A 25,167-nucleotide genomic window follows, 5' to 3' on the forward strand; every position below is an offset into this window, starting at 1 on the left:
AATTGTTCCTGTAAATCACTCTGGATAATAGCGTTTGCTAAATGACTCAAATGTAAAATGTATATAACAACCCTGTCAGTGGCTCTCATAGTGTTCAGAGAAATGGAAGGTGTTCTCTCTCATCTTGGTTCTCCTCCTCACAGTTTCCTCAGAATCCAGTGTCTCTCAGCAGGAGGTAAAGGCGGTCTCAATCTTAGCAGCCAGAGAGCTGGAGGCCAATGGAGAGCTACTCCACATCTGACCTGCTGGTCACATGCCCACTGGTGCTTCTCTCACAGCACATAACAACACTCACAGCTATCTCATGACTGGAATGGAGCAGGGACTTAGACTGGGGACATAACACATGATGGGTATGGGGTCCATTTGAATTCAATCACTTTTTGTCAACACCCCTTTTGATTTGAACAAATCCTTTCATACTTGCCCATTGTAGAAATGCTCAGTGCCATTTTAGTACATTATCAGCCAAAACATGACACCCACTCTGTATTCAAGAGCATGTTGTCTCAACCGATGGCAGGCACAACCCAAAAACCTCAGATGATGTAAAATAGGCTCTAAGCTACAACATATGGGAATATGAAAAAAAGAGTTTACAAGTTTTTAGATCATTTGCGTTTAAAATAAATCTGAATTGACATATACAGTATGTCTCATCGTGTGGTGGGGTATGCAAAATGGGTCAACTTTGACCACCACGATGCCCCCATGAGCTGCAGTACAGTGTACCACACAAGCTGTAAACCGAAAGAGCTGCCTGAGTCCATGCCAGATTCAGAACCATGGACAGCGACACCACACTCAGGACACTGTACCAGACAAACTGAAAGAGATGCCTGAATCCATGCCAGATTCAGCACCACTGACAGGGACACCACCCTCAGGACAGTGTACCAGACAAGCTGAAAGAGCTGCCTGAATCCATGCCAGATTCAGCACCATGGACAGCGACACCACACTCAGCCTGTTTGGTGACTCCAGACTCTGTCTCCTACATTACCAGCGGTGGAGACGGGGAAGTGCCCTGAGGCACTGGTCCAGAAACAGCTTTGTTAATCAAGCTAATGAAGGTTGTGGATAGGCCATTGAAAACAAAGGCAGGTCCTGGATCAGATCTTGTGGGTAAGTTGACATCACTACTGTTCGAACATCACTTGTTGCATGAACACCAGACCTTTTTCAAATTCATGTGTATTTGTTTATTTAAATACACACAACTCAGTGCAATGTGAAATCATAAAGAAGTACATTTAATGTCCCTTTAAGGTCTGTGGGAAACCCTGCAGCCATACGTTATGAACATAATAGGCTTCTTTATTAATGATCTCTCAACACTAGTAATTGAATACCCATAAAACACAAAGCAGCCGGACTGTGTTAAAACATTTATAACTTGCTCTGTGAGAATGCTTGTTTTACAAAGCAAAATTATACTTGGTTCATCAACCTCTCCTAAACTACTTTAATATTTGATAAGCTGGAACATTGTGTTACTGTTACTGCTCACTATAGCCCCCATAGAGATCAGGTAAGCGATGACCCGTGTGTGGCTCCAACGTAGCTACATAAGAGAGTGGCTTTCATTGCATTTTCAAAGCTAGTCTGTTTGAGCGATTGTTGAAGCCTGCTTTTGACTTCTTTTTGTGAAGTGTTTTGGATTGCTCTGGACATTATATGATTTAATTGTTTAGATGGAACTCACAGAAATAAAATGGTACCTGATCACCTGTAAAGCAAATACTGTTAGATGCTCGCTTGACAGCTCTATGGATTCATCAAGTCAGCATGACTGTCAGCAAATATAAGTCAAAGTAGCTTAAAACAGAGAATATAAAGATATATAGAAAAGGTAAGGCCAGTCCAGGGGAGTTTGCATTCGTAGCTACATTTGTTTCCTATTTGGCCATATTGATGTTTCTAGCTATCGCTAAACAGGCCCTGTTATAAATTCAGACCCTCAATTTTGATTGTATATTTTCAATCACAAGATTGCTCAACAAACTTCAGAGGGAAAATTGATTTTCAAGCGCAAGATGAAGTATGGCCTTGTCTCTGGGTGACATTTTCAAATGAATGAACTTGACATTGCATTCAGTGTTATTGCAAACATACACTCACTATTTGAGAAAAGGAAACTGGAAAACTACTGATATTGCTCTGTGGCCATATTGTAGTGAAGGACACCTTCTTAGATGATTTTATATTCTGTTAGGGGGCTTCATTCATAACACATTAATAAGCATAACATATAAATTCATAGCTAATTAATACATATTTAAAGACTACTAATGTACACAGATTGCAGTATAGTCTTGGTATGCTCTAGCAATATGGTTTTCAGTTAATCTTATAACTATATTGTCTTGTTTTGCACACTTTGTACAAAATAATAAAATGCAGTACTACAGGATATTTCTTAATAACGTAGCTCTTTATTAGCTAGCTATAACTGGCATGTTCACTTATTGCCAACCAGGATCAAACTGCCCATGACCTAACCATTTGGGTGGTCTTAACCAATCATAGCACAGTATGATATGGCAGTAAAATGCATCCAATTACAATTCAGTATGTTTACACATATGAATATTACATATATAATCAAATGAAACTGCTATTTTGAAAGCCACAATCGACCTACTGCAGGCTACTGGTCCCACATTCTTTCCAGATGTCAGTCAGTGTTTACCCGCGCCATAGAGCAGAAAGATAGAGGCATTCAAGAGGGTAATGCTGCTCGAGAGCACTGTAGGCCTATAGTGCTTACTAGACATCCTTATAAGGTAACCTAAGGCTTTTCACCAATTGCTAAATACAACCGTGTGTGTTTAATCAGATGATGAGATAAATTATGGAAGAATCTCAAATCATAGACTCACAGTCACAGTTTGCATGACAATGTTTGTAACATCCATGAAGGTAAGACATTTTTGGAACCCCTCGTTTTTTTAGGAGAGCAGAGGAAAAGTGGAATTTGCGTCTTTTGCACATAATTTCCCTCCTCAACTTACATTACCATGTCTGTCCGGTCTAACATCTGTCAGTGGCAGACTGGCACATCTACCTGTAGGAACGTCCTCAGGGGTGTCTTCATTAAAAAAAAATGTTTTACTGCGTGCCCAATAAATGCTCCACAGAGCCTAATATCTCGGGCAAAATGTTGTAGGTTTAAAGAGCAACAACTAAAGATATGGTCAACGTTGCAGTCGTCTGGGGAGATGTAAACATAATTGGAAGCACAGGCTCGATTACTACACAATTTATTCCGAGCCTGGCAGAAACCATCTCTGTGAAAGGGAAAGGTGAGATCGCAGGGAAGTGGAGGGAATATTTTTTTGTGAATGCATCGATCCGATTGTAAAACTGTGATGTGTGTTTTCAATAGGCTAACTGGACTAATATAAATACATGTTAAATGACATAACATTAGGTTGTGACAATATGATGACTGTATTTTTAAAAGGGATATTTATATATGTAATGTTAACACAATATGGATTCCATATCATACAGTCATGTTGCAAATTCCTGACACTTCCAAATGTAATTTAGCATCAGAATGCATAGCATTAGGCTGGCCATTACGCATTAGGCTATTCTACTTTTAAATACAACTTGTATTTTTCATCCAAGAAAAAATATATCATTGATACACAAATTCTATGTATCGTGAACATATTCTGGTGAGCAGAGAATTGAACAACTGCAACTTTAAGATACAGCACACCTCCCCTCCGCCAGCTGAAACAATGGTCTTTACCGACTCTTCTTCTCGCATCAGGAATTTGTAACATTCCATATTTTTACCAATGGGTATATCTGGAGAACCAAATGTCACCACGGAACAGGGCAATTTCAAGTTTTTGAAAATGCCAGCGGTTTATGCCTCCGCACATTTCATCGGAGCTTTCTTGTCGCTGCGTTTTGCCATTGGAGCTTCATCCTAGGACTGGATTGGCCGCTAATGGTCCCAGCTGTGCGATTTCGTTAGCTCGCGGAGACCGCAGTTGTCATTGATCCATTGAAGGAGCCTACATACAGTAACGTTAGCCTAAAGGAAAAAAACGTAAGTATGGAAACTGTTGTGGGCGAATAGAATGTCATTGATTGTTTTACCAATTGTCTGTCGAGATAATGATTGCACCCCACGACCTGCTGTTTTGCACAGAGAGCGCGCCCAAGGTGATTTAGAAATAGGCAACCTCTCACCCTCAACTTCGTTAATGATGTGAAAGATGTTGGAGTAGCCTACTAAATATAAACGGACGTGCCCATAGCCTACATTTTGCGTTAGTATGTAACCAATGCCTATAGTATAGTGGAGAGCTACAGAAAATCCGGACACTGTCAGAGTGTAGCGAAAGAGATAGTTAAAGGGGGCGGGATGGAGATGCATGCATGATGTAATGCACTTAAAAATGGCCAAGGATTCTCCCCAATTATCATTAAAGAGCATGGAAAACAATGTTACTGTGCAAAAATGAGATTAGCTCACTATTCCGCGCATGTCATGTGTTTCTGAGGAATAGAACACTGAGAGGGCTGTCATGAGTAGAATATGTGCCCCTCCTCTATATTAGCAGTGAATACTATTCACATCTGAGGAATGAGTGAAGATTGAGCATTCAGGCTCCTTCTGCTACACACACACACACACACACACACTAATAGATGGATGAATAGCTAATTAAATCACATATATGCCCTTGCCTCAGTAATTATAACACATTAACATCTCATTCAATTATGCCAATTCTGTCGTCATGCTCTTTGTCACTGCGATGTCAATGTAGAAAATGACAGGTGAAACCACATGTACAAGCCATACCATTATTACATATGCTCTGCTCATGTTGTCTGATGCTCCTTTGGGTGCCCGTCCTGCTGGATCCATGTGCACGTCTAACATAGACCAGTGATTATAGTAAGATAATCTTGTCACCTTAATGAGTATACAACTGAGTTGATTTCCCTCTAATGTACCTCCTTCATGCAAATACACTGTGCTTAATATGTCTGGTGAGAGAACAGCGCTTATTGCTACATGGGATCATGCAGAGGGCGACCGGTAGTAACAGGCAGAGAGAAAGAGCGGCCTTTATGTCTATAAAATTATAATTTCATTTAATTTATGGCCCAATTTGCATAATTGCCAGACGCCAAAGTAAAGGTAGCATAAAATGCCCAGCTTTGCCATTGAAATGATGTCAGACTGACCCAGGCGACCGGCTGCAAATCAGATCTGGCCTTCATTGTCTTTTTGGCCCAGTTCTATCTGTGTTCTTATTCATCTCCATCGATTGATTGTTTGCATGACCTTGCTGTAGGGGGTTGGGGTATAGGTGAGGCCGTGCTCAGGCAACGCTGGTTTACATACACACACATACACATACATACACATGTAAACCCGCCTCTGCCCATTCTCTCCTGCTCCTTAATGACAGCGTGCTGGGTGAAACTCTACACTCAACCCCCCTTCTCATCCCCATCCCAGTCGGCAGCCCATTCACTAGTTGTGAGAGTCAGTGGGGTGGGGGGGAGACGTGAGGCTTTACTCAATGAATCAGCCACTCACAGGTCCTTTGCCCTACATTTGTGTCTACGTTGGGTTATATTACACCACAGTGTAGTGAGCTCAGTGGCATGGTCAGATGAAATTGATTTCATGTCAGGAAACCAGGCACTCCTTCCTTGCCTTGTGAATTTCTGACTCATTAAACATATGGAGTGGTCCTAGACTTGCAGTGGATTGAGTATTGTTTAAATGTGAGGGATCTTCCATCATCAACCATGCTAATATTCTGTGAACCTGCTTCTCAAGAGACTAGGGTTCTGTTGCAGTGATTGCGTTGGAAGGGGTTGAATAGCTGTCTTTTTGGCAGCCAACAGCATTGTTGTCTGAAGTGTATTTGCGGGTATAGGCTGTCATATGAATGGGAATTCTCTATCTTCTCCCTCATTCACAAAACTGCTGTGTCATCTGTTTCCACCTGTCCAAGTGCTACAGGTGCCAAAGTGAGAGTGAGTGAGTGTGACTTAATAGTTTTCCGATACACTTAAGATCACCAAAGCATTCCACTGCTGCACATTAGGCCTAGGCACATGCCAAGAAATCAAACATGGACATTATTTAAAAGTAGATTTGCCTTTAGTCAGCACCAATGTAACCTCTAAGCTGCGCACACTACCTCCAGGACTGCTGCGCAGAAGAAATGCCTGACCGTGGAGAGACACAAGAGATTGAACTTCACTGAGTTTGCCCCATATACATCAACGTTTTTTCTGTGGTCGAATCAACATTATAAACTGGGTGGTTCGAGCCCTGAATGCTGATTGGCTGACAGCCCTGGTATATCAGACCGTATAACACGGGTGTGACAAAACATTTAGTTTTACTGTTCTAATTACATTGGTAGCCAGTTTTATAATAGTAATAAGACACCTCGGGTGTTTGTGATATATTGGCAATATACCACAGCTTAGGACTGTGTCCAGGCACTCTGTGTTGCGTCGTACATAAGAACAGCCCTTAGCTGTGGTATATTAGCCATATACCACACCTCCTCGGGCCTTATTACTTAATTTACTGCATCTAGTGCTAGAGGCATCACTACAGATCCTGGTTTGATTCCAGGCTGTATCACAACTGGCTGTGATTGGGAGTCCCATAGGGCAGCGCACAATTGGCCCCATTTGGCCGGGTAGTCGTTGGCAATAAGAATGTGTTCTTAACTGACTTGCCTAGTTAAATAAAGGTTAAATAAAAAACAAAATAAAGGGGCAGTGTTGTATTTTGACACAGGCTTGAATATGTAAATAAGCCAATAGGCAGAGGGAGAACTACATTATCTAATTATCTGTATGGTAATAATAATACATTTGATTTTGTAAAGTGGTTTCTTGCATCATACAACACAATGCAATTTACAGGCCCATGGTGTTACAGACTAAGTAAAGCAAATATTAATTAATTTCAAGACCTTCTTAATGTAAAAACGTTTTTTTTAAGTCCCATGCAATGTAGGCCTGCATTGAACACCACATATAGGCTTCTGTAGGCTATATCATAGAAATCAAAAGCTATTTCCATGTGAAAATGTTACTGGATTTGCTCCATTAGTTTTGTTGGTAGACCTACATTATGCTCAAATAGCCACAATAGCCTTTTGGCTAATGTCTAAACCAGTATGGATACAGCATCAGTGTTCACTGTAAACGCGCGCTGAAAGTTGCACAAAATTCTCATAACGTTGGAGTTTTAGAATACCTCAAATTTGCTCAGTGGCCTAAACAATTGGAGGGAACATTTGTACACAATGCCACATAAAATACATAAAATATACTATACAGAGGAAAGGTACAAGCTCATCAAATACACAACAGCCTTTCTGATGCATTTCAGTCACTTCAAACCAGACTTCCTTCAGATTGAAATACTGTGAAAAGTACTGCCAGACTGATTTGTAATAGACTGTCATAGCCTCAGTTAAAAAAGTAAACGTTGGATTACAGTACATAACTTCTTCTTCTACAAATGCTTTGATATCAAAATGCGGTCACATCAAAATGGGAACCCCTGGTCGAGTGCATGTTGTGCTGATGTAAGTCTTGGCGTTGTTCCTCACACAACCGCTCTCCACCTCCTTGTCATTCACATGGTGAAGAATGGAAACAATTAATCTTGACTCAGCTAATATTTCACACTGTAGAAATGTGTTTCAGTTTTACTAGGTGTCTAGTTGAATGTGACTCATCAACATGTGTTTTTCTTTAGCATGCCCTCTATAACGTAGGTACAGAGGACTGTTTGGTACACAAGAAATTACTGACACAGTTCAATTATTGACATATTTAAAAAAAAAAAACTTGATATGTCATAACCTGTTAATAAGACCTACCTGTGTGTCATTTTTGAGTGTCAGAACCAAATCGTTCAAATTAGAGCATTCTAATATTACTGATAATAAGGCCATAGTGTGTCTCTGATGGGATTTCACCCTGATGTATAGGCTTCATTTGATTTCTTTCATCCCTCTCTACACATCTTCCCATGTTCCTGGGTGTTGAGAACAGTGCTGAGTAGCCACACTTGGCTGTATCACTCTGAACCAGGCCCTTGTGTTGCTGTTGTGGAGCTCCTTATCTAACATCTACACATTAAATTGTCCCCATTAATTAGATTCAAGTCAGGCCATTCAGGAAGTTAGAGGGAACTTGCTGATTTGTGGAGTGGTTAGTGTAGGAGCATTGGGTCGAACATTTGTAAGTGCCTCGGTCCCAGTTCCAATGTGGATGTTTAGCCACCTGCTGTGCTGTAATATTTCTCATGACTTTTCTGTTGTGACGATTTTCTATGTGCTTTCTGACCTCCATAGTCAGTAAATATTCAATGAAATATCTAAGATAATTCCTCTAAGATGAATGATGGCAATTCATATACAGTACAGTGATACTCCCAATGACGGTTCCAATCTTACACCTTCATAAAGAGAATGTAGAATCCTACAGTTGTCACCACAAGGGTTCAGGAAGGCTTTGACTGTATTGGGTGTGAGGCGCCCATAGAGATAGATAGAGGACTCCTCTTTATATCTGGAGGCATTATAGCGTCTGTGACAGCATGGGCTGTGACGTTGAGGCTACAACCCATAGGAATCCACACCCAGTTGGCTACTTTGACCTCTTTAAAATGGTGAAAGCCCTCAATGGCGCTGCCCACGCTTTAACTGACTTTTGTTCACTTGAGGCCTCTATCATTCTCCGTGGATGCACCACAGAAGGTGTCAGTCTGCCCCCTATACACCACTCTAGAGGGATGCAGTGGGGTTGGATGGAATCGGTAATGGTGGGGGTTGTAAGACGGGGGGACGGGACGGGACGGGGGGGGGCTCTGCACTGATTGGGAAGGTAACCCAGCCCTCCAATCCCTCTGAATAATTAATTAATTGGCATATGGCACAGGGAGCAAGACCCATTGATCCTGCCAGTGCACGTTCCTCCCACCTCCCCGCCGCCTCTGTGGTGCAGAATGTGTTCTATTGAGCGTCTCATCCCCTCTCTCTGATTTGATATCATTCCATTTCATCCTTGTCCTTGCGTTTTAGTGGTTTTATGGGGTAGTTAGAAATGGGCGCTGAAGCGGTCGCGCTGGTCTTATTTTGTTTGATATACTTTCTATCGACTTAACCTGCCTCGTTTTCTGTACTGCATTTATAGACTCCACATCCATTTGTTCTGGTTTGTCTCGTTATTGCGTGCGGTTATTCTGACATAAAGGTCAAAATAAAGGATTGAATTTAGTTGTTTTTTATTGACGAGATGTTGATAACAGCCCCATGATAGTGTAATATACAGATATGGTCAGACTAGGTTGTAGGCCTCTGTGAGAGTATCACTATGCTACACACAGCAGTACACACATTTCTGTCTGTTTCATGTGACTATACCCCTTAGACGGTGACATGAAAGCTGTTAGCTCTGTCCTGGGTGTATCTTAAACCACTGCATCACGTTCACACTACAGTGCATGGCAATAAGAAGCAGTCCACTACAAACACTGTCAGAGACACTAAACAATGTTCACTGTGTGTTCTATGTTCGTTTAAGAAGCCATGGGGTTCATAAGCCAACACACACTAACTCAAACCTCTCTTCCTGCCCCCCTGCCCGCCCGCCTGCCCCCTGCCCCCCTGCTCACCTGCCGCCCGCCTGCCTCCCTGCCCTCCTGCTCACCTGCCCCCCCCCTCCCTCCCGCCCGCCTGCCTCCCTGCCCCCCTGCTCACCTGCCCCCCTCCCGCCCGCCTGCCACTGTACTTGGTAGAATTCACAGCTTATATAGGCGTGCCGCTGCGTAGCGACAACATACAGTGACATCCTGGCGTTATGGGAGAAAATCGTTTGTCCAAGTAGCCAACCGAAATCTACTTTAACGTAGTTGTAGAAATGGGAAAAACCATTGGTGGAATTTTTGTGTTTTCTTTGAGGATGAGATGGGGACTGATCGCCTGCTTCTGTGTTGCTGAGACACTAAGTTGAATGAGCTGTAACCAAGTCTAATTGGTGTCATTAAATTATGAGTTATTATTGTGTGATAACAGTGTGCGACACTCAATTGTTTCTTCTCTTCCTGTTTAAAGACATGAACCCTATGAGCATCTGTAGTTAGGTCCTCCGCTGTACACAACCTGTGTTTGGAACAGTAAGGTTTTACTATACAGCTGGACCGCATGATCATCACGGACTCCAGCTCTCTAGTCTAGTCTGGTCTCTCAGGTTTAAATGGTAACGGATGGTGTCTGAACGGGAGGCGGTGGGAGGCTGGCTGTGTGCCGGGGCCTGCGCTGAGACCCCAGACTCCTGCTAGGAGAGGCTGCTGAGAGACAGACTTGCCATTATATAGGCTACCCATCGATGGCGAGGGGACTGACCATAGGTCTGTCTATTGGTCTGTGTCTCTGTGACATCACATTTGTAGTGTCTGTGGTTCACGTCTCTGGTGAAGTGATGGAATGTTGGACAAGAGGACAGTGTGAATGCGGGTTTAAGATACTGTATGTAGGGTTGTTCCATGCGTGCATTAATGTGGTGAGTAATGGGGATGGTTAAAGAGCTGCGTTGTCATAGGTCAACATCTGCTTCTGTGAAGTTGTGGACACAGCTGACAAGGTACAGACTGGTGGAGGTGGAAGGCAAAGATCAGCCAAAACCTCCTAGGAATGCTATAGCTTCAGATATTCACAATAGTATAGATCTGCTGCATTATGCAACCAGACACAGGCTGGCCCATAAAATAGTATGAGTGTTAAAACTAGGGCAGGACGAATGGCCAGCCTCCCAAGACGTTGACACAGCCTTGAAACACTGGAGAGATGTGGCTGTCTGCCTGTCTGCCTGTCTGCCTGTCTGTCTGTCTGTCTGTCTGTCTGTCTATCTGTCTGTCCTTTCTCTCTCTCTCTCTCTCTCTCTCTCTCTCTCTCTCTCTCTCTCTCTCTCTCTCATACACACACACGTTCTTGCCAAGAGAATCTCCCTGCCCTAAGCAGGAGGTCACTGAGGCCCAGAGGTCTCTAAGCCGTCTGGCCCCCTACAGTGGAGACCCTGTCCTCTGTCATCCCTCGCGTCATGTCTCTGGTGTCTTTGAGTCTGAGGGAAGGTGACACCAATCAAGGCTTTGTAAACACAGGCAACACAGGGTTCATGCTGTCTCTAGATGAGATGGAGGCTCACAGTGCTGCAGCTCTGAAAGTGTAGGACTACATGATCTCTATTTCTAGTCGAGATCTTTGTATTTTTTATGACTGAAACACAGAATGAATCACCTAATCATCACTTAAAACATCAGTTTTATGTACAGGTTTATGACTTGATCATTAGACTGTTGTAAGATCCAAGATGTTTTCCTGGAACAACATCACAATAAAACTCCCTAGCCCTACCTCACATAGAACAACCACTGAGCATCACCCTCTGACCTGGCTAACCTTTGACCCCTTCCCCCCACCCAGGGTGAGATGATGTGCGAGGTGATGCCCACCATCAGCGAGGACACGGCGCTGAGCCAGCGGGGCTCCCAGAGCAGTACCTCGGACCCAGACTCCCACTTTGAGCAGCTGATGGTCAACATGCTGGATGAGAGAGACCGCCTGTTGGACACTCTGAGGGAGACCCAGGAGAGCCTGGGGATGTCCCAGCAGCACCTGGAGGACGTTATCTACGACCGGGACTCACTGCAGCGCCAGCTCAGCTCCGCCCTGCCACAGGTAACATACCGTTCCACCCAGGACACTCTTCCTTCTTAATGTATGTTAAGCATACAGTAACATGAAGGTCCTTCATGGCTATTGGAGATGACAGTGGTTGTGTGTACAATACCCATACTGTTTGGTCCAATTCTATTCTGAGGTAAAACGCATAGAAATTGATAGAACACAACTGTGCACATTTTCTTAGCTCCGCTCTGCCACAGGTATTGTACAGCATAGGAGTCAATTCCTTCCATGTGTGTTGAGCACTATGTTCTGGACCATGTGATACAGCTAGGTTACAACTAGGAGTTGGGTGGTCCATCAAGGTTATTCCTTCCACTTCAGAGATGAGAAGGGTTGAATATTCATTGCACATACCATACAGTATGGTCCAATTTCTATATTTAAGCAATAAAGACTGAGGGGGTGTGGTACATGGCCAATATACCACGGCTAAGGGCTGTTCTTAGGATCTCTTGCAATAGTCATGTCATTGAAAGTGAGCTGCTACACAATATTAGTTTCAAGGGCGGCAGGTATCCAAGCTGCTAAGAGCGTTGGGCCAGTAACTGAAAGGTCGCTGGTTCGAATTCCCGAGCTGACTAGGTGAAAAATCTGTCTGTGCCCTTGAGCAAGGCACTTAACCCTAATTGCTCCTGTAAGTTGCTCTGGATAAGAGCGTCTGCTAAAGAACTGTAATGTAAATGCATTCATCCATAGTCGTCCCATGGCAATAAAAACAACACTTGCAATACAGTGAGGAGCAGTGAAATGGAAAGGAATTGCGCTGACATTTTGGGTCTAGTGTGTTCATTGGTTCTTCGTTTGCCAGCGACATGGGCAAATAAGGGCTTGCCTAATAATTCCTATTAAAGTAGAGATTATCTCGCTGGCAGAAAGTGTGTCAATAATTGTAGTCACAAGTTCCCCCTGCTTCTCTTGAGGTTTCACTGGAAGAAAAGAGGACTTTGTTCACAGGCGGTGCTGGCCGATACCGACTGTAAATCCACATGGTTTTAGAGACAAACAAAGCACACAGACTGTATTGGCTGTGATTTGATCACCAGGCAAACAGTAATTTAAAAGGGGTTGTCGGGTCTTATAATACCATAATAATCTGGTCTTACCTCTGGAACATTTTAAATGTATTTTCTTAGAATTGATATAACCTAGATATGAACCATTAACCTTTATAGGTGACCCAGTCATAGGGTTACAGGCCAGGTCATAGGGTTACAGACCAGTTCATAGGGTTACAGACCAGTTCATAGGGTTACAGACCAGTTCATAGGGTTATAGACCTGGTCATAGGGTTACAGGCCAGGTCATAGGGTTACAGGCCAGTTCATAGGGTTACAGACCAGTTCATAGGGTTACAGACCAGTTCATAGGGTTACAGACCAGTTCATAGGGTTACAGACCAGTTCATAGAGTTACAGGCCAGGTCATAGGGTTACAGGCCAGGTCATAGGGTTATAGACCAGTTCATAGGGTTACAGACCAGTTCATAGGGTTACAGACCAGGCCATAGGGTTACAGACCAGGCCATAGGGTTACAGACCAGGCCATAGGGTTACAGACCAGTTCATAGGGTTACAGACCAGTTCATAGGGTTACAGGCCAGGTCATAGGGTTACAGACCAGGTCATAGGGTTACAGGCCAGGTCATAGGGTTACAGGCCGGGTCATAGGGTTACAGGCCAGTTCATAGGGTTACAGACCAGTTCATAGGGTTACAGACCAGTTCATAGGGTTATAGACCCGGTCATAGGGTTACAGACCCGGTCATAGGGTTACAGACCCGGTCATAGGGTTACAGACCCGGTCATAGGGTTACAGGCCAGGTCATAGGGTTACAGGCCAGGTCATAGGGTTACAGACCCGGTCATAGGGTTACAGGCCAGGTCATAGGGTTACAGGCCAGGTCATAGTGTTACAGGCCAGTTCATAGGGTTACAGGCCAGGTCATAGGGTTACAGGCCAGTTCATACGGTTACAGGCCAGGTCATAGGGTTACAGACCAGCTCATAGGGTTACAGACCAGCTCATAGGGTTACAGGCCAGTTCATACGGGTACAGGCCAGGTCATAGGGTTACAGACCAGTTCATAGGGTTACAGACCAGTTCATAGGGTTACATACCAGGTCATAGGGTTACAGGCCAGGTCATAGGGTTACATACCAGTTCATAGGGTTACAGGCCAGGTCATAGGGTTACAGACCAGGTCATAGGGTTACAGACCAGTTCATAGGGTTACAGGCCAGGTCATAGGGTTACAGACCAGTTCATAGGGTTACAGGCCAGGCCATAGGGTTACAGACCAGGGCATAGGGTTACAGAACCGGCCATAGAGTTACACAGTAGATGTATGTTCAGTATATCCCCTGTGAGTCTGTGGCTTCTATGTTCCGTCTTTAGCCTCAGTCACTGTACAGTCATGGCCAAAAGTTTTGAGAATGACACAAATATACATTTTCACAAAGTCTGCTGCCTCAGTTTGTATGATGGCAATTTGCATATACTTCAGAATGTTATGAAAAGTGACCAGATGAATTGCAATTAATTGCAAAGTCCCTCTTTGCCATGCAAAGACAGTTCGACTGCTTTTCAGTCCTGCCACAAAAGGACCAGCTGACATCATGTCAGTGATTCTCTAATTAACAGTGTGTGAGTGTTGACGAGGAAAAGGCTGGAGATCACTCTGTCATGCTAATTGAGTTCGAATAACAGACTGTAAGCTTCAAAAGGAGGGTGGTGCTTGGAATCATTGTTCTTCCTCTGTCATCAGTGGTTACCTGCAAGGAAACACGTGCAGTCATCATTGCTTTGCACAAAAATGGCTTCACGGTAAGATTGCACTTAAATCAACCATTTATCGGATCATAAAGAACTTCAAGGAGAGCGGTTCAATTGTTGTGAAGAAGGCTTCAGGGCGCCCAAGAAAGTCCAGCAAGCGCCAGGACCATCTCCTAAAGTTGATTCAGCTGCGGGATCGGGGCACCACCAGTACAGAGCTTGCTCAGGAATGGCAGCAGGCAGGTGTGAGTGTATCTGCACGCACAGTGCAAAGACTTTTGGAGGATGGCTTGGTGTCAAGAAGGGCAGCAAAGCAGACACTTCTCTCCAACATCAGGGACAGGCTGATATTCTGCAAAAGGTACAGGGATTGGACTGCTGTGGACTGGGGTAAAGTCATTTTCTCTGATGAATCCCCTTTCCGATTGTTTGGGATATCCGGAAAAAAGCTTATCCGGAGAAGACAAGGTGAGCGCTACCATCAGTCCTGTGTCATGCCAACAGTAAAGCATCCTGAGACCATTCATGTGTGGGGTTGCTTCTCAGCCAAGGGAGTGGGCTCACTCACAATTTTGCCTAAGAACACAGCCATGAATAAAGAATGGTACCAAGACATCCTCTGAGAGCAACTTCTCCCAACCATCCAGGAACAGTTTGGTGATGAACAATGCCTTTTCAAGCATGACGGAGCACCTTGCCATAAGGCAAACGTGATAACTAAGTGGCTCGGGGAACAAAACATCAATATTTTGCGTCCGTGGCCAGAACTCCCCAGATCTTAATCCCATTTTGTGGTCAATCCTCAAGAGGCGGGTGGACAAACAAAAACCCATAAATTCTGACAAACTCCAAGCATTGATTATGCAAGAATGGGCTGCCATCAATCAGGATGTGGCCCAGAAGTTGACTCTTTGCATCAACTTCATGTAATTGTCAATAAAAGCCTTTGACACGTATAAAATGCTTGTAATTATACTTCAGTATTACATAGTAACATCTGACAAGAATATCTAAAGACACTGGGGCAGCAGACTTTGTGAAAATGAATATTTGTGTCATTCTCAAAACTTTTGACCACGACTGTATGTGTAGTGATTTATTCATTCATGTGACTGTGTTTGAACTCAGGGTTATTTGGATTCTTGCTCCAACTGTATATTTAGCCTTAGGGAGTCTCTCACCCTCTTCAGATGCTATTATAACACCGGCATACCGTACAGTAGAGAGCCTGGCTGGGGGAAGTGAAAGAGGGTGATCCTGGACTAAAACACGCAGTTCCTTATGAAAGACTGAGGGTTTGTAGTGCTCTGTTTGGGAACACCGTTCAGTTGTCAGTATGCATTGCCCTGATTGATGAGAAGAAAAGTCAGGTAAATATTAAAATAGCCACAGCGCTCCACAGGACATGTTTTTACAGCTACAACCTCTACTTCAAACTCCAACTCGCTGCTTACTGCAGCAGTGGTAGTAGTATCTTTCCCGTCATGTCAGTCAATTTATGCCGCTTCGTTCCCGGATGAAAACGTCTGGGGACGGAAAATTAAATGGCGACAAAATGAAATAACTCTGCCATTATCCCACGTTTTCTGACAGACGTTTCCTCTGCTAGTAAAACACAGATAAAACTCAGATAATGATGTACGGCTTGTCACTGTCTGACAGCGATGTTGACGTACTAGTCTGTGGCGCTCCTAGGCACCATATTAAATGAGATGTCACCAGGCAATCTGGATCCCTCCCCTGATGTTACCCCCATCATGCACAAATGCTTCCATTAATGAATGTGGTGGCAGCATTTTTATAAGCCTGTACGATATCAATATCACACTAATGCTTCATGAGGCAGTTCGTTGGACTTGGACCTCTGTAATTGTGGGGAGGTTCTTACCCAGGAGAAAGATCCACTTTAATCAGTGTAGATGAAGGGGAGGAGACAGGTTAAAGGATTTTTAAGCCTTGAGACATGGATTGTGTAAGTGTGCCATTCAGTGCGTAAATGGGCAAGACAAAAGATTGAAGTGCTTTTGAACTGGGTATGGTAGTTGGTGCCAGGCACACAGGTTTCTGTCAAGAACTGCAACACTGCTGAGTTTTTCACGCTCAACAGTTTCCCATGTGTATCGAGAATGGTCCACCATTCAAAGGACATCCAGCCAACCTGACAACTGTGGAACGCTTTCGACACCTTGTAGAGTCCATGCCCCGACGAATTGAGGCTGTTCTGAGGGCAAAGGGGGTGCAACTCAATATTAGGGAGGTGTTCCTAATGTTTTGTCCACTCAGTGTATATCTGTAGTAGACTGTCATATGTTAAATCATTTTGACAGTGCTTGGTTATGTTTGTAGTATCTTTCAAAGCACTTTGAACCATTGATTTTTTTCAGTACTACAAGGCAGTGCAGGGAATTAAGTAAGCTGGCAGACATAATTATTTAGGGTAGATCTTAAAGAGGCCGAGAGATAGCTGCCGGGTGAGTGAGTTTGTGTTTGTGAGTGTGCGTGCATGTGCGTAGAGAGGGTGGTGAGATGAGGAGAGATGCAGAGACTTTTGGAAGTGGCCTCATTCAGTAGCTTGTGGTGGAGCCACACCGGTATCTCTCTCTCTACTAACAGAGAGGTCTGTAGCAGCAGGCTTCAGTTAGGCCCCTCCCAACCCTCCTCCCTATAGTCGCCCCCCCCCCCCCCCCCCCCCTCTCTTTCTCTCTCTCCATTTCTATGTCAGGGTCACGGCTCCTCTGTTCCTTGTCACGTCACGTCTGGCTGATCGGAGTGACATCCTCCACGTCTTGAGGTCATATCCTACCCGCGTTGTGCATAACAATGCAACAACATCCCTCTTTCCATCCATCCCGCCGTCCGTTGTGTTGTGGTCCAGAACAGAGGTGTGTGGGGTGGGGGGGGGGGCATGGAGCGGTAGCGGGCAGTGGGCAGCCATTAGCTCACTTTGTGTCGGCAGCTCATGCCCGCTTGGAACCCATGCAAGGCAGCGCCGGCTGCCAAGAAGCCATTGACTTTAACGGCATGGTTAAGCCGCCGCTGCCTTTGTACGGCAGCACGTGGCGGGCACGCTCACCCGAGACTAGTGACTAGTGAGAGAGGGAGAGGGCCTTTGGACGGCCGCTCAGCTGGTAGCACAACAAACCCAGCTGGCAGTGGGCTCAGGTCCTGCTGGAGGCTCTCTTTCTGTGGTGTCTCTGTCATGGCCGTCCAAACAACATGGACTGACTGGCTGCCCAGAGCAGAGACGGCCATGGTTCTGTGTTCTGCTCTCTCCACACTGTCTGACTTTGACCGCACTCCTGCACCTGTAGGAGTCCTGCCTTACTCAGTATGCTAAGGTTGATCATGCCCATATGAGCTTCGGGTCATTGGTTAGTTAGCTTAGACTTATAAAACAGACTGTAGATATTCCTCTGCTGTGCTCTTTAAAATGAGTATTTCAACTCCCGATGCAAAAGCACATCTTCTTTTATTCATTCATCCCTGTGATATTTTTTTTCCAAACCTCTGCAACAGCGGACCACTGCTCTCTTCAAATCAAATCAAAATCACATTTTATTGGTCACATACACATGGTTAGCAGATGTTAATGCGCGTGTAGCGAAATGCTTGTGCTTCTAGTTCCGACAGTGCAGTAATATCTAGCAAGTAATCTAACAAATTCACAACGACTACCTTATACACACAAATCTAAAGGGGCGAATGAGAATATGTACATATAGGCAAGGTGCAATTGATGGTATAAAATAGAGTATATACATGTGATATGAGTAATGTAAGATCTGTAAACATTATTAAAGTGGTATTATTTAAAGTGACTAGTGATCCATTTACTAAAGTGGCCAGTGATTGGGTCTCAATGTAGGCAGCAGCCTCTCTGAGTTAGTGATTACTGTTTAACAGTAATCACTAACTCAGTGCTTTGAGAGAAACTTTTACACCCCCCCTATGGGGGCCTTGAGATAGAAGCTGTTTTTCAGTCTCTCGGTCCCTGCTTTGATGCACCTGTACTGACCTCGCCTTCTGGATGATAGCGGGGTGAACAGGCAGTGGCTCGGGTGGTTGTTGTCCTTGATGATCTTTTTGGCGTTCCTGCGACATCGGGTTGTGTAGGTGTCCTGAAAGGCAGGTAGTAAGTCCCCGGTGATGCGTTGTGCAGACCGCACCACCCTCTAGAGAGCCGTGTGGTTGAGGGCGGTGCAGTTGCCGTACCAGGCTGTGATAAAGCCCGACAGGATGCTCTCGATTGTGCATCTGTAAAAGTTTGTCAGAGTTTTGGGTGTCAAACCAAATGTCTTCAGCCCCCTGAGGTTGAGGAGGCATTGCACCTTCTTCACCACACTATCTGTGTGGGTGGACCATTTCAGTTTGTCAGTGATGTGTACTCCGAGGAACTTAACTTTCTCTACACCTTCTCTACTTATGTCCCTTTGATGTGGATAGGGGGGTGCTCCCTCTGCTGTTTCCTGAAGTCCACGATAATTTCCTTTGTTTTGTTGACATTGAGTGAGAGGTTGTTGTTGGTAATCAAGCCTACCACTGTTGTGTCATCTGCAAACTTGATGATTGAGTTGGAGGCGTGAATGGCGACGCAGTCGTGGGTGAACAGGGAGTACAGGAGGGGGCTGTGCATGCACCCTTGTGGGGCCCCAGTGTTGAGGATCAGCGGGGTGGAGATGTTGTTTCCTACCTTCACCACCTCAGAAAGTCCAGGACCCAATTGCACAGGGCGGGGTTGAGGCCCAGGGCCTCTAGCTTGATGATGAGCTTGGAGGGGACTATGGTGTTGAATGCTGAGCTGTAGTCAATGAACAGCATTCTTACATAGGTATTACTTTTGTCCAGATGGAATAGGGCAGTGTAATGGTGCGTCGTCTGTGGACCTGTTGAGGCGGTATGCAAACTGAAGTGGGTCTAGGGTGGCTGGTAAGGTGGAGGTGATATGATCCTTGACTAGTCTCTCAAAGCACTTCATGATGAGAGAAGTGAGTGCTACGGGGCAGTAGTCATTTAGTTCAGTTATCTTTGACTTCTTGTCTACAGGAACAATGGTAGCCATCTTGAAGCATGTGGGGACAACAGACTAGGATAGGGAGCGATTGAATATGTATGTAAACATACCAGCCAGCTGGTCTGCGCATGCCCTTAGGACGCGGCTAGGGATGCCGTCTGGGCGAGCAGCCTTGCGAGGGTTAAAGCGTTTAAATGTTTTACTCACGTTGGCCACGGAGAGGGGGAGGGGGCGCAGTCCTTGTTAGCTGGCCGCGACGGTGGCACTGTATTATCCTCAAAGCGGGCAAAGAAGGTGTTTAGTTTGTCTGGAAGCGTGATGTAAGTGTGAGCGTGACGTGGCTGGTTTTCTGTGATTGTCTGTAGACCCTTCTACATACGTCTCGTGTCTGAGCCATTTAATTGCCACTCCACCTTGTCCCTGTACCGGCATCTCGCTTGTTTGATTGCCTGGGTGGTGGTCCAAACAGAGGATCCGCTTCGGGGGACTCCTTCACCAGCTGAAGGAGTCCTCACAACAACACCTTACTTGTGGGTCAGTCAGTGAGTGAGTGAGAGAGAGAGAGGGAGGGAGGCCACAAGGCCTGCAGCGTGGTGTTGGGACCATGTGACCTGCCTGTGTGTACTTTCCCCCTGAAACAGGCTTCCTCCTCTGGTGCACTCAGCTGTGTTACTATACTGTAGTCAGAGAGCCCCAGGCCCTTTGTGTGTCTCCCACTCCCTACACTGTTTAGTTACCAAAACATGGCCGCCTCGTCTATAGGCTGCTCCGGCTGTTCATTTCTACTGCTACTGGTCCACTGGGAAAACTCAGCTCAGAACAGCTGAAGAGGGATATTAAATAACTGATTGGGTCACTACTTGATACCAACAAACGCCCCATAATATCTGTCCCTCTGCCCTCCCTAAATCATGGCATTGAATGGTTCAGCAGACTTTTAGCCCTTCATAACTGGCTACGAGACGATCGCAGCTCTGTGGGTGTAACATTTATTGACAATTTTGATACTTTCTGGAAACAAAGCTCATTTTATAAGGAGGATGGGATCCACCCAAATCATTTGTGTTCCTGGATCATTTCACAGCATTATAAGGCTGTGCTTAGACAAAGACTTATCAATGACCCAAGTCCAGCTCATTTAATCCCTACCATTGTGTCGCTGAGTTGTCATAATGCTTCAGCAAATGAACATTTTCCCAGGGGTGCTGGAAGACACAATGTAAGTAACCTAATGTATGTCCCTCTTACTGCCCTGAATGCCACTGCTGATCCTACAGCTATTGTATGCAGTAATCATGTGCCCATGAACCAGTTATACTGTTAGCATGGAGGCGGTGTGCGCTGGTAGGAAGTCCACTGTGTGCATCTCACCCTGCACTAACATAAATAACCTGAGCATATCTACTCCTGCTAAGCTTCCCAGTAAGCGATAAAAACAATAAAGCATCCCAGAAAAGTGATAAAAATAGCCCACATTAACATATAGTTGAAGTCGGAAGTTTACATACACTTAGGTTGGAGTCATTAAAACTTGTTTTTCAACCACTCCACAAATTTCTTGTTAACAAACTATAGTTTTGGAATGTCGGTTAGGACATCTACTTTGTGCATGACACAAGTATTTTTTCCAACAATTGTTTACAGACAGATCATTTCACTTATAATCTGCACTGTATCACAATTCCAGTGGGTCAGAAGTTTACATACACTAAGTTGACTGTGAAATGTCCTCTGGTCTGATGAAACAAAAATAGAACTGTTTGGCCATAATGACCATCGTTATGTTTCGAGGAAAAAGGGGGAGGCTTGCAAGCCGAAGAACACCATTCCAACTGTGAAGCACGGGGGTGGCAGCATCATGCTGTGGGGGTGCTTTGCTGTAGGAGGGACTGGTGCACTTCACAAAATAGATGGCATCATGAGGCAGGAAAATTATGTGGATATATTGAAGCAACATCTCAAGACATCAGTCAGGAAGATAAAGCTTGGTCGCAAATGGGTCTTCCAAGTGGACAATGACCCCAAGCATACTTCCAAAGTTGTGGCAAAATGGCTTAAGGACAACAAAGTCAAGGTATTGGAGTGGCGATCACAAAGCCCTGACCTCAATCCTATAGAAAATTTGTGGGCAGAACTGAAAAAGCCTGTGCGAGCAAGAAGACCTACAAACCTAACTCAGTTACACCAGCTCTGTCAGGAGGAATGGGCCAAAATTCACCCAACTTATTGTTGGAAACTTGTGGAAGGCTATCCGAAACATTTGATCCAAATTAAACAATTTAAAGGCAATACACTCAATTAGTATTTGGTAGCATGTAAACTTCTGACCCACTGGGAATGTTATTCTGACATTCTGACATTTCATATTCTTAAAATAAAGTGGTGATCCTAGCTGACTTAAGACAGGGAATTTTTACTAGGATTAAATGTCAGAAATTGTGAAAAACTGAGTTTAAATGTATTTGGCTAAGGTGTATGTAAACTTCCGACTTCAACTTTATGTAGCTTAAGTAACACAGTTCATGAAATCAATAATTTGCTAGTAACAGATGGCATTCACACTCTGACTATTTCTGAAACTCACTTAGATAATACCTTTGATGATACGGTGGTAGAAATACATTGGTATAAGATCTACAGAAATGCCAAAGGTTGAGGTCTGGCCGTTTATGTTCAGAACCACATTCCTGTAAAGCTTAGAGAGGATCTCATATTAAATACTGTTGAAGTAATATGGCTACAGGTTCATCTGCCTCACCTAAAGCCCATTCTGGTGGGAAGCTGCTATAGCCCACCAAGTGCTAACAGTCAGTATCTGGATAACATTTGTGAAATGCCTGATAATGAATGTGATACCAACATATTTTTTGGGCAGCACGGCTGGCCCTTAGATATACACAGAGAGCTAACATTAGTAATATGCACGTCAATCTCTCCTGGCTCAAAGTGGAGGAGAGATTGACTTGATCACTATTTGTATTTGTGAGAGGTATTGACATGTTGAATGCACACCCATGCATACCCCACAAGACATGCCACCAGAGGTCTCTTCACAGTCCCCAAGTCCAGAACAGACTATGGGAGGCGCACAGTACTACATAGAGCCATGACTACATACAACTCTATTCCACATCAAGTAACTCATGCGAGCAGTACATTAGATTTAAATAACAGATAAAGAATACACCTTATGGAACAGCGGGGACTGTGATGCACACAAACATAGGCACAAACACATGCATACAAATACACGATAGCATACACACTATACACACACGTACACATGGATTTGTCATTGTAGATGTGTGGTAGTAGAGTAGTGGCCTAAAAGGCACACACTCAGTGTGTTGTGAAATCTGTTGTGAATGTATTGTAATGTTTTCTAAATTGTATAACAGCTTCATTTTGTTGGACCCCAGGAAGAGTAGCTGTTGGCAGCAGCTAATGGGGATCCATAATAAATACACTACCACTCTCATAGGCTCAGGCAGGTCCAATCCCAATCTGACCCCTAGCCCCTATCCCCTTACACATAGTAAATCTGAAAGGATTGCATCAGTATAAACTGACCCCCCCCGGTCAGAAGACGGGCCCCCTTCTGTTTATGGTTGATGTACAGACGTGTAAATCCTAGTTATCGGACACTCTCCCGCCTCCCCCCCAACCCAGACACCGATCCCAGCTCTCCTCTCCTTTCCACACCCGGCCAGACAGTAATGAGATAACCAGTCTATTGATCACTCACACAGATGTTAGAATGAAGGTCTAAGACTGCACTTGATTACTGTATAGGCACCCTTCACCATGCCCATTCATGTCTGTCTGACTGGCTGCAGTTGAAATAATACCAGACAACTTCTCAATACAAAGTCCTGAAAATCAACTTGGGAATGATTATTATAGTAATTGTGGAGCATTAGCTTATAATGATTATAGTTATTATGGCCCCATTGAAATGATCTGAAGGGGTAAGCATTAAGTGTGACACCTCTGTCTTTTGGCTTGATAAGACTCATTAGTGACTGTGTCATTACTGAGGCGAAACAAGTCAATGATACACCCCCCCCCCCCGTCCATAAATCATACATGGTATGGCCATCCGTCAACACTCTGGCCACAAGGCAAATAGCTGATAGATAGATCCAGCCAATAATACTAAACAACCATGTGTAGTCATGGACTGAACCATTACATTCCTTTCTGAAGGGGTTTCTGGGTTGTAGGAGTGAGAGGGAGGAAGGGGGAGTCAGTGGAAGCCTCACAAGGGGCAGAGTGTGGAAGGAAGGGAAGATGACTAAGCTGATGAGGACGACGAGAGGCGAATCCCCTTTGCCCCTCCTCTCCCTCTCTTTCGTTCTCTCTCTCTGGATGCAGTGTGCTACTGCTGTTGCACAGCGGCCCTCTCCCTCTAGGCTGAGGCAGGCAGCACAATGCAAGCAGTCAGTCAGCTGGTCTGGTCCGCCAGAGCAGCACATGATTTGCCGTGATTACTGTTATTGCTTGTGCCCCAGTTCACTCCGCCACAGGGTAGATCAACGGTTAGAGAGAGAGAGAGAGAGAGAGAGAAAGAGAGAGGGACTCTACAAAGATGAGTGTGGATGAGAGGAGGGGTACGACAGAGCCATGCACTAGTAATGGCGGGCTGTCTTCCACAGTGAAAGAGCCTTTAAGGCCCGGGTACGATGATCTAAATGCCATGTTTGTTTTTGAGTCCTGTTTTTTTTTGTATATTGCAGTAGGATTCTTGGAAATAATGTGAATGTTGTTTGGGTAGGTTTATAAGCAGGTCTCGGCATATAAACTGGTGCCAGGTGATCAGTCACCTTGGCAGTTATTAGGCTGTTTATGTCCTCACAGAGCCCTTGTATCCTTCTAGTGATCTTCATATGTCCTTGATATCCTTACTTTACAAGACAGACATCCGCAGTGGAGTCCATGTTTTTTCCGGGCCCACAAGTGGTGATTTTCAAGCTAAAGCGTCTCTCTCTCCCTCTCTCTCACATCCTCTTTTTATGCTCAATTTACCCCAAAGCCTTGTTTTTCTTTGCTCTCCTCCCTCTCCCCTTTAATCTTCCCCAGATTGAGGAAGCGGGGCTTGGGGGCGGGTTTGGCAGAAGACGCCGTTGCCCATCGAGCATCCATAATGGTTCTATCAGAGATACTTGATCACTAGCCTTGAAAGGTTACCTCTGATAGGTCTGATTAGGCAGACAACATATCTCTCCCCACCACCCAGATGACTCAATGATGCAACGTTTCAGTTTGTTGCTAATGCAGGTCTGCTTCAATCAGACACAGGTTTGGTTTCGGGAGAAGTGCTGTTGTTGCGGACAGGAAAGACGGCTCCCTGCAGATGTCATTATCTCACTGATGAAGAACCCAGTGTGGGACTATCCTGTGACCGTCGTACCGTCCAGTCACAGTGCAGAGAGTACAACAGTGGCAGTGTTGGATGGAGATGCTTGAATAACCCCCACAATCCTCTCTGGTCACTGTTTCATTCAACCCTTCATTAGCTTCTGATTATTTACCGGTGTATTATTATTACTAGCCCCAGCTTGGGTCATTAGGTCTAAGGTGTGCAGGGATGGAGAATGGATGGGCTTTAGCTAG

General features: G+C 44.7%; 1 protein-coding gene across 18 annotated transcripts in view; it reads left to right on the forward strand.

Annotated features, from left to right (window-relative positions):
• Positions 1-3,724: 3,724 nt before the first annotated feature.
• LOC110499997 (liprin-alpha-2) overlaps positions 3,725-25,167 on the forward strand; it is a 233,083-nt gene continuing 211,640 nt past the window's right edge. For all 18 annotated transcript variants that reach the window (XM_036957271.2, XM_090213818.1, XM_090213815.1 and 15 more), the window contains exons 1-2: positions 3,725-4,069; positions 11,508-11,762. In XM_036957271.2, the coding sequence (XP_036813166.1) occupies positions 11,514-11,762 (249 nt within the window). In that variant the 5' untranslated portion in view covers positions 3,725-4,069; positions 11,508-11,513. The remainder of the gene's footprint in view (positions 4,070-11,507; positions 11,763-25,167) is intronic.

Source organism: Oncorhynchus mykiss, chromosome 21 (genome assembly GCF_057628025.1).
Source record: "Oncorhynchus mykiss isolate SJ-2025 chromosome 21, ASM5762802v1, whole genome shotgun sequence".
NCBI lineage: Eukaryota > Metazoa > Chordata > Actinopteri > Salmoniformes > Salmonidae > Oncorhynchus > Oncorhynchus mykiss.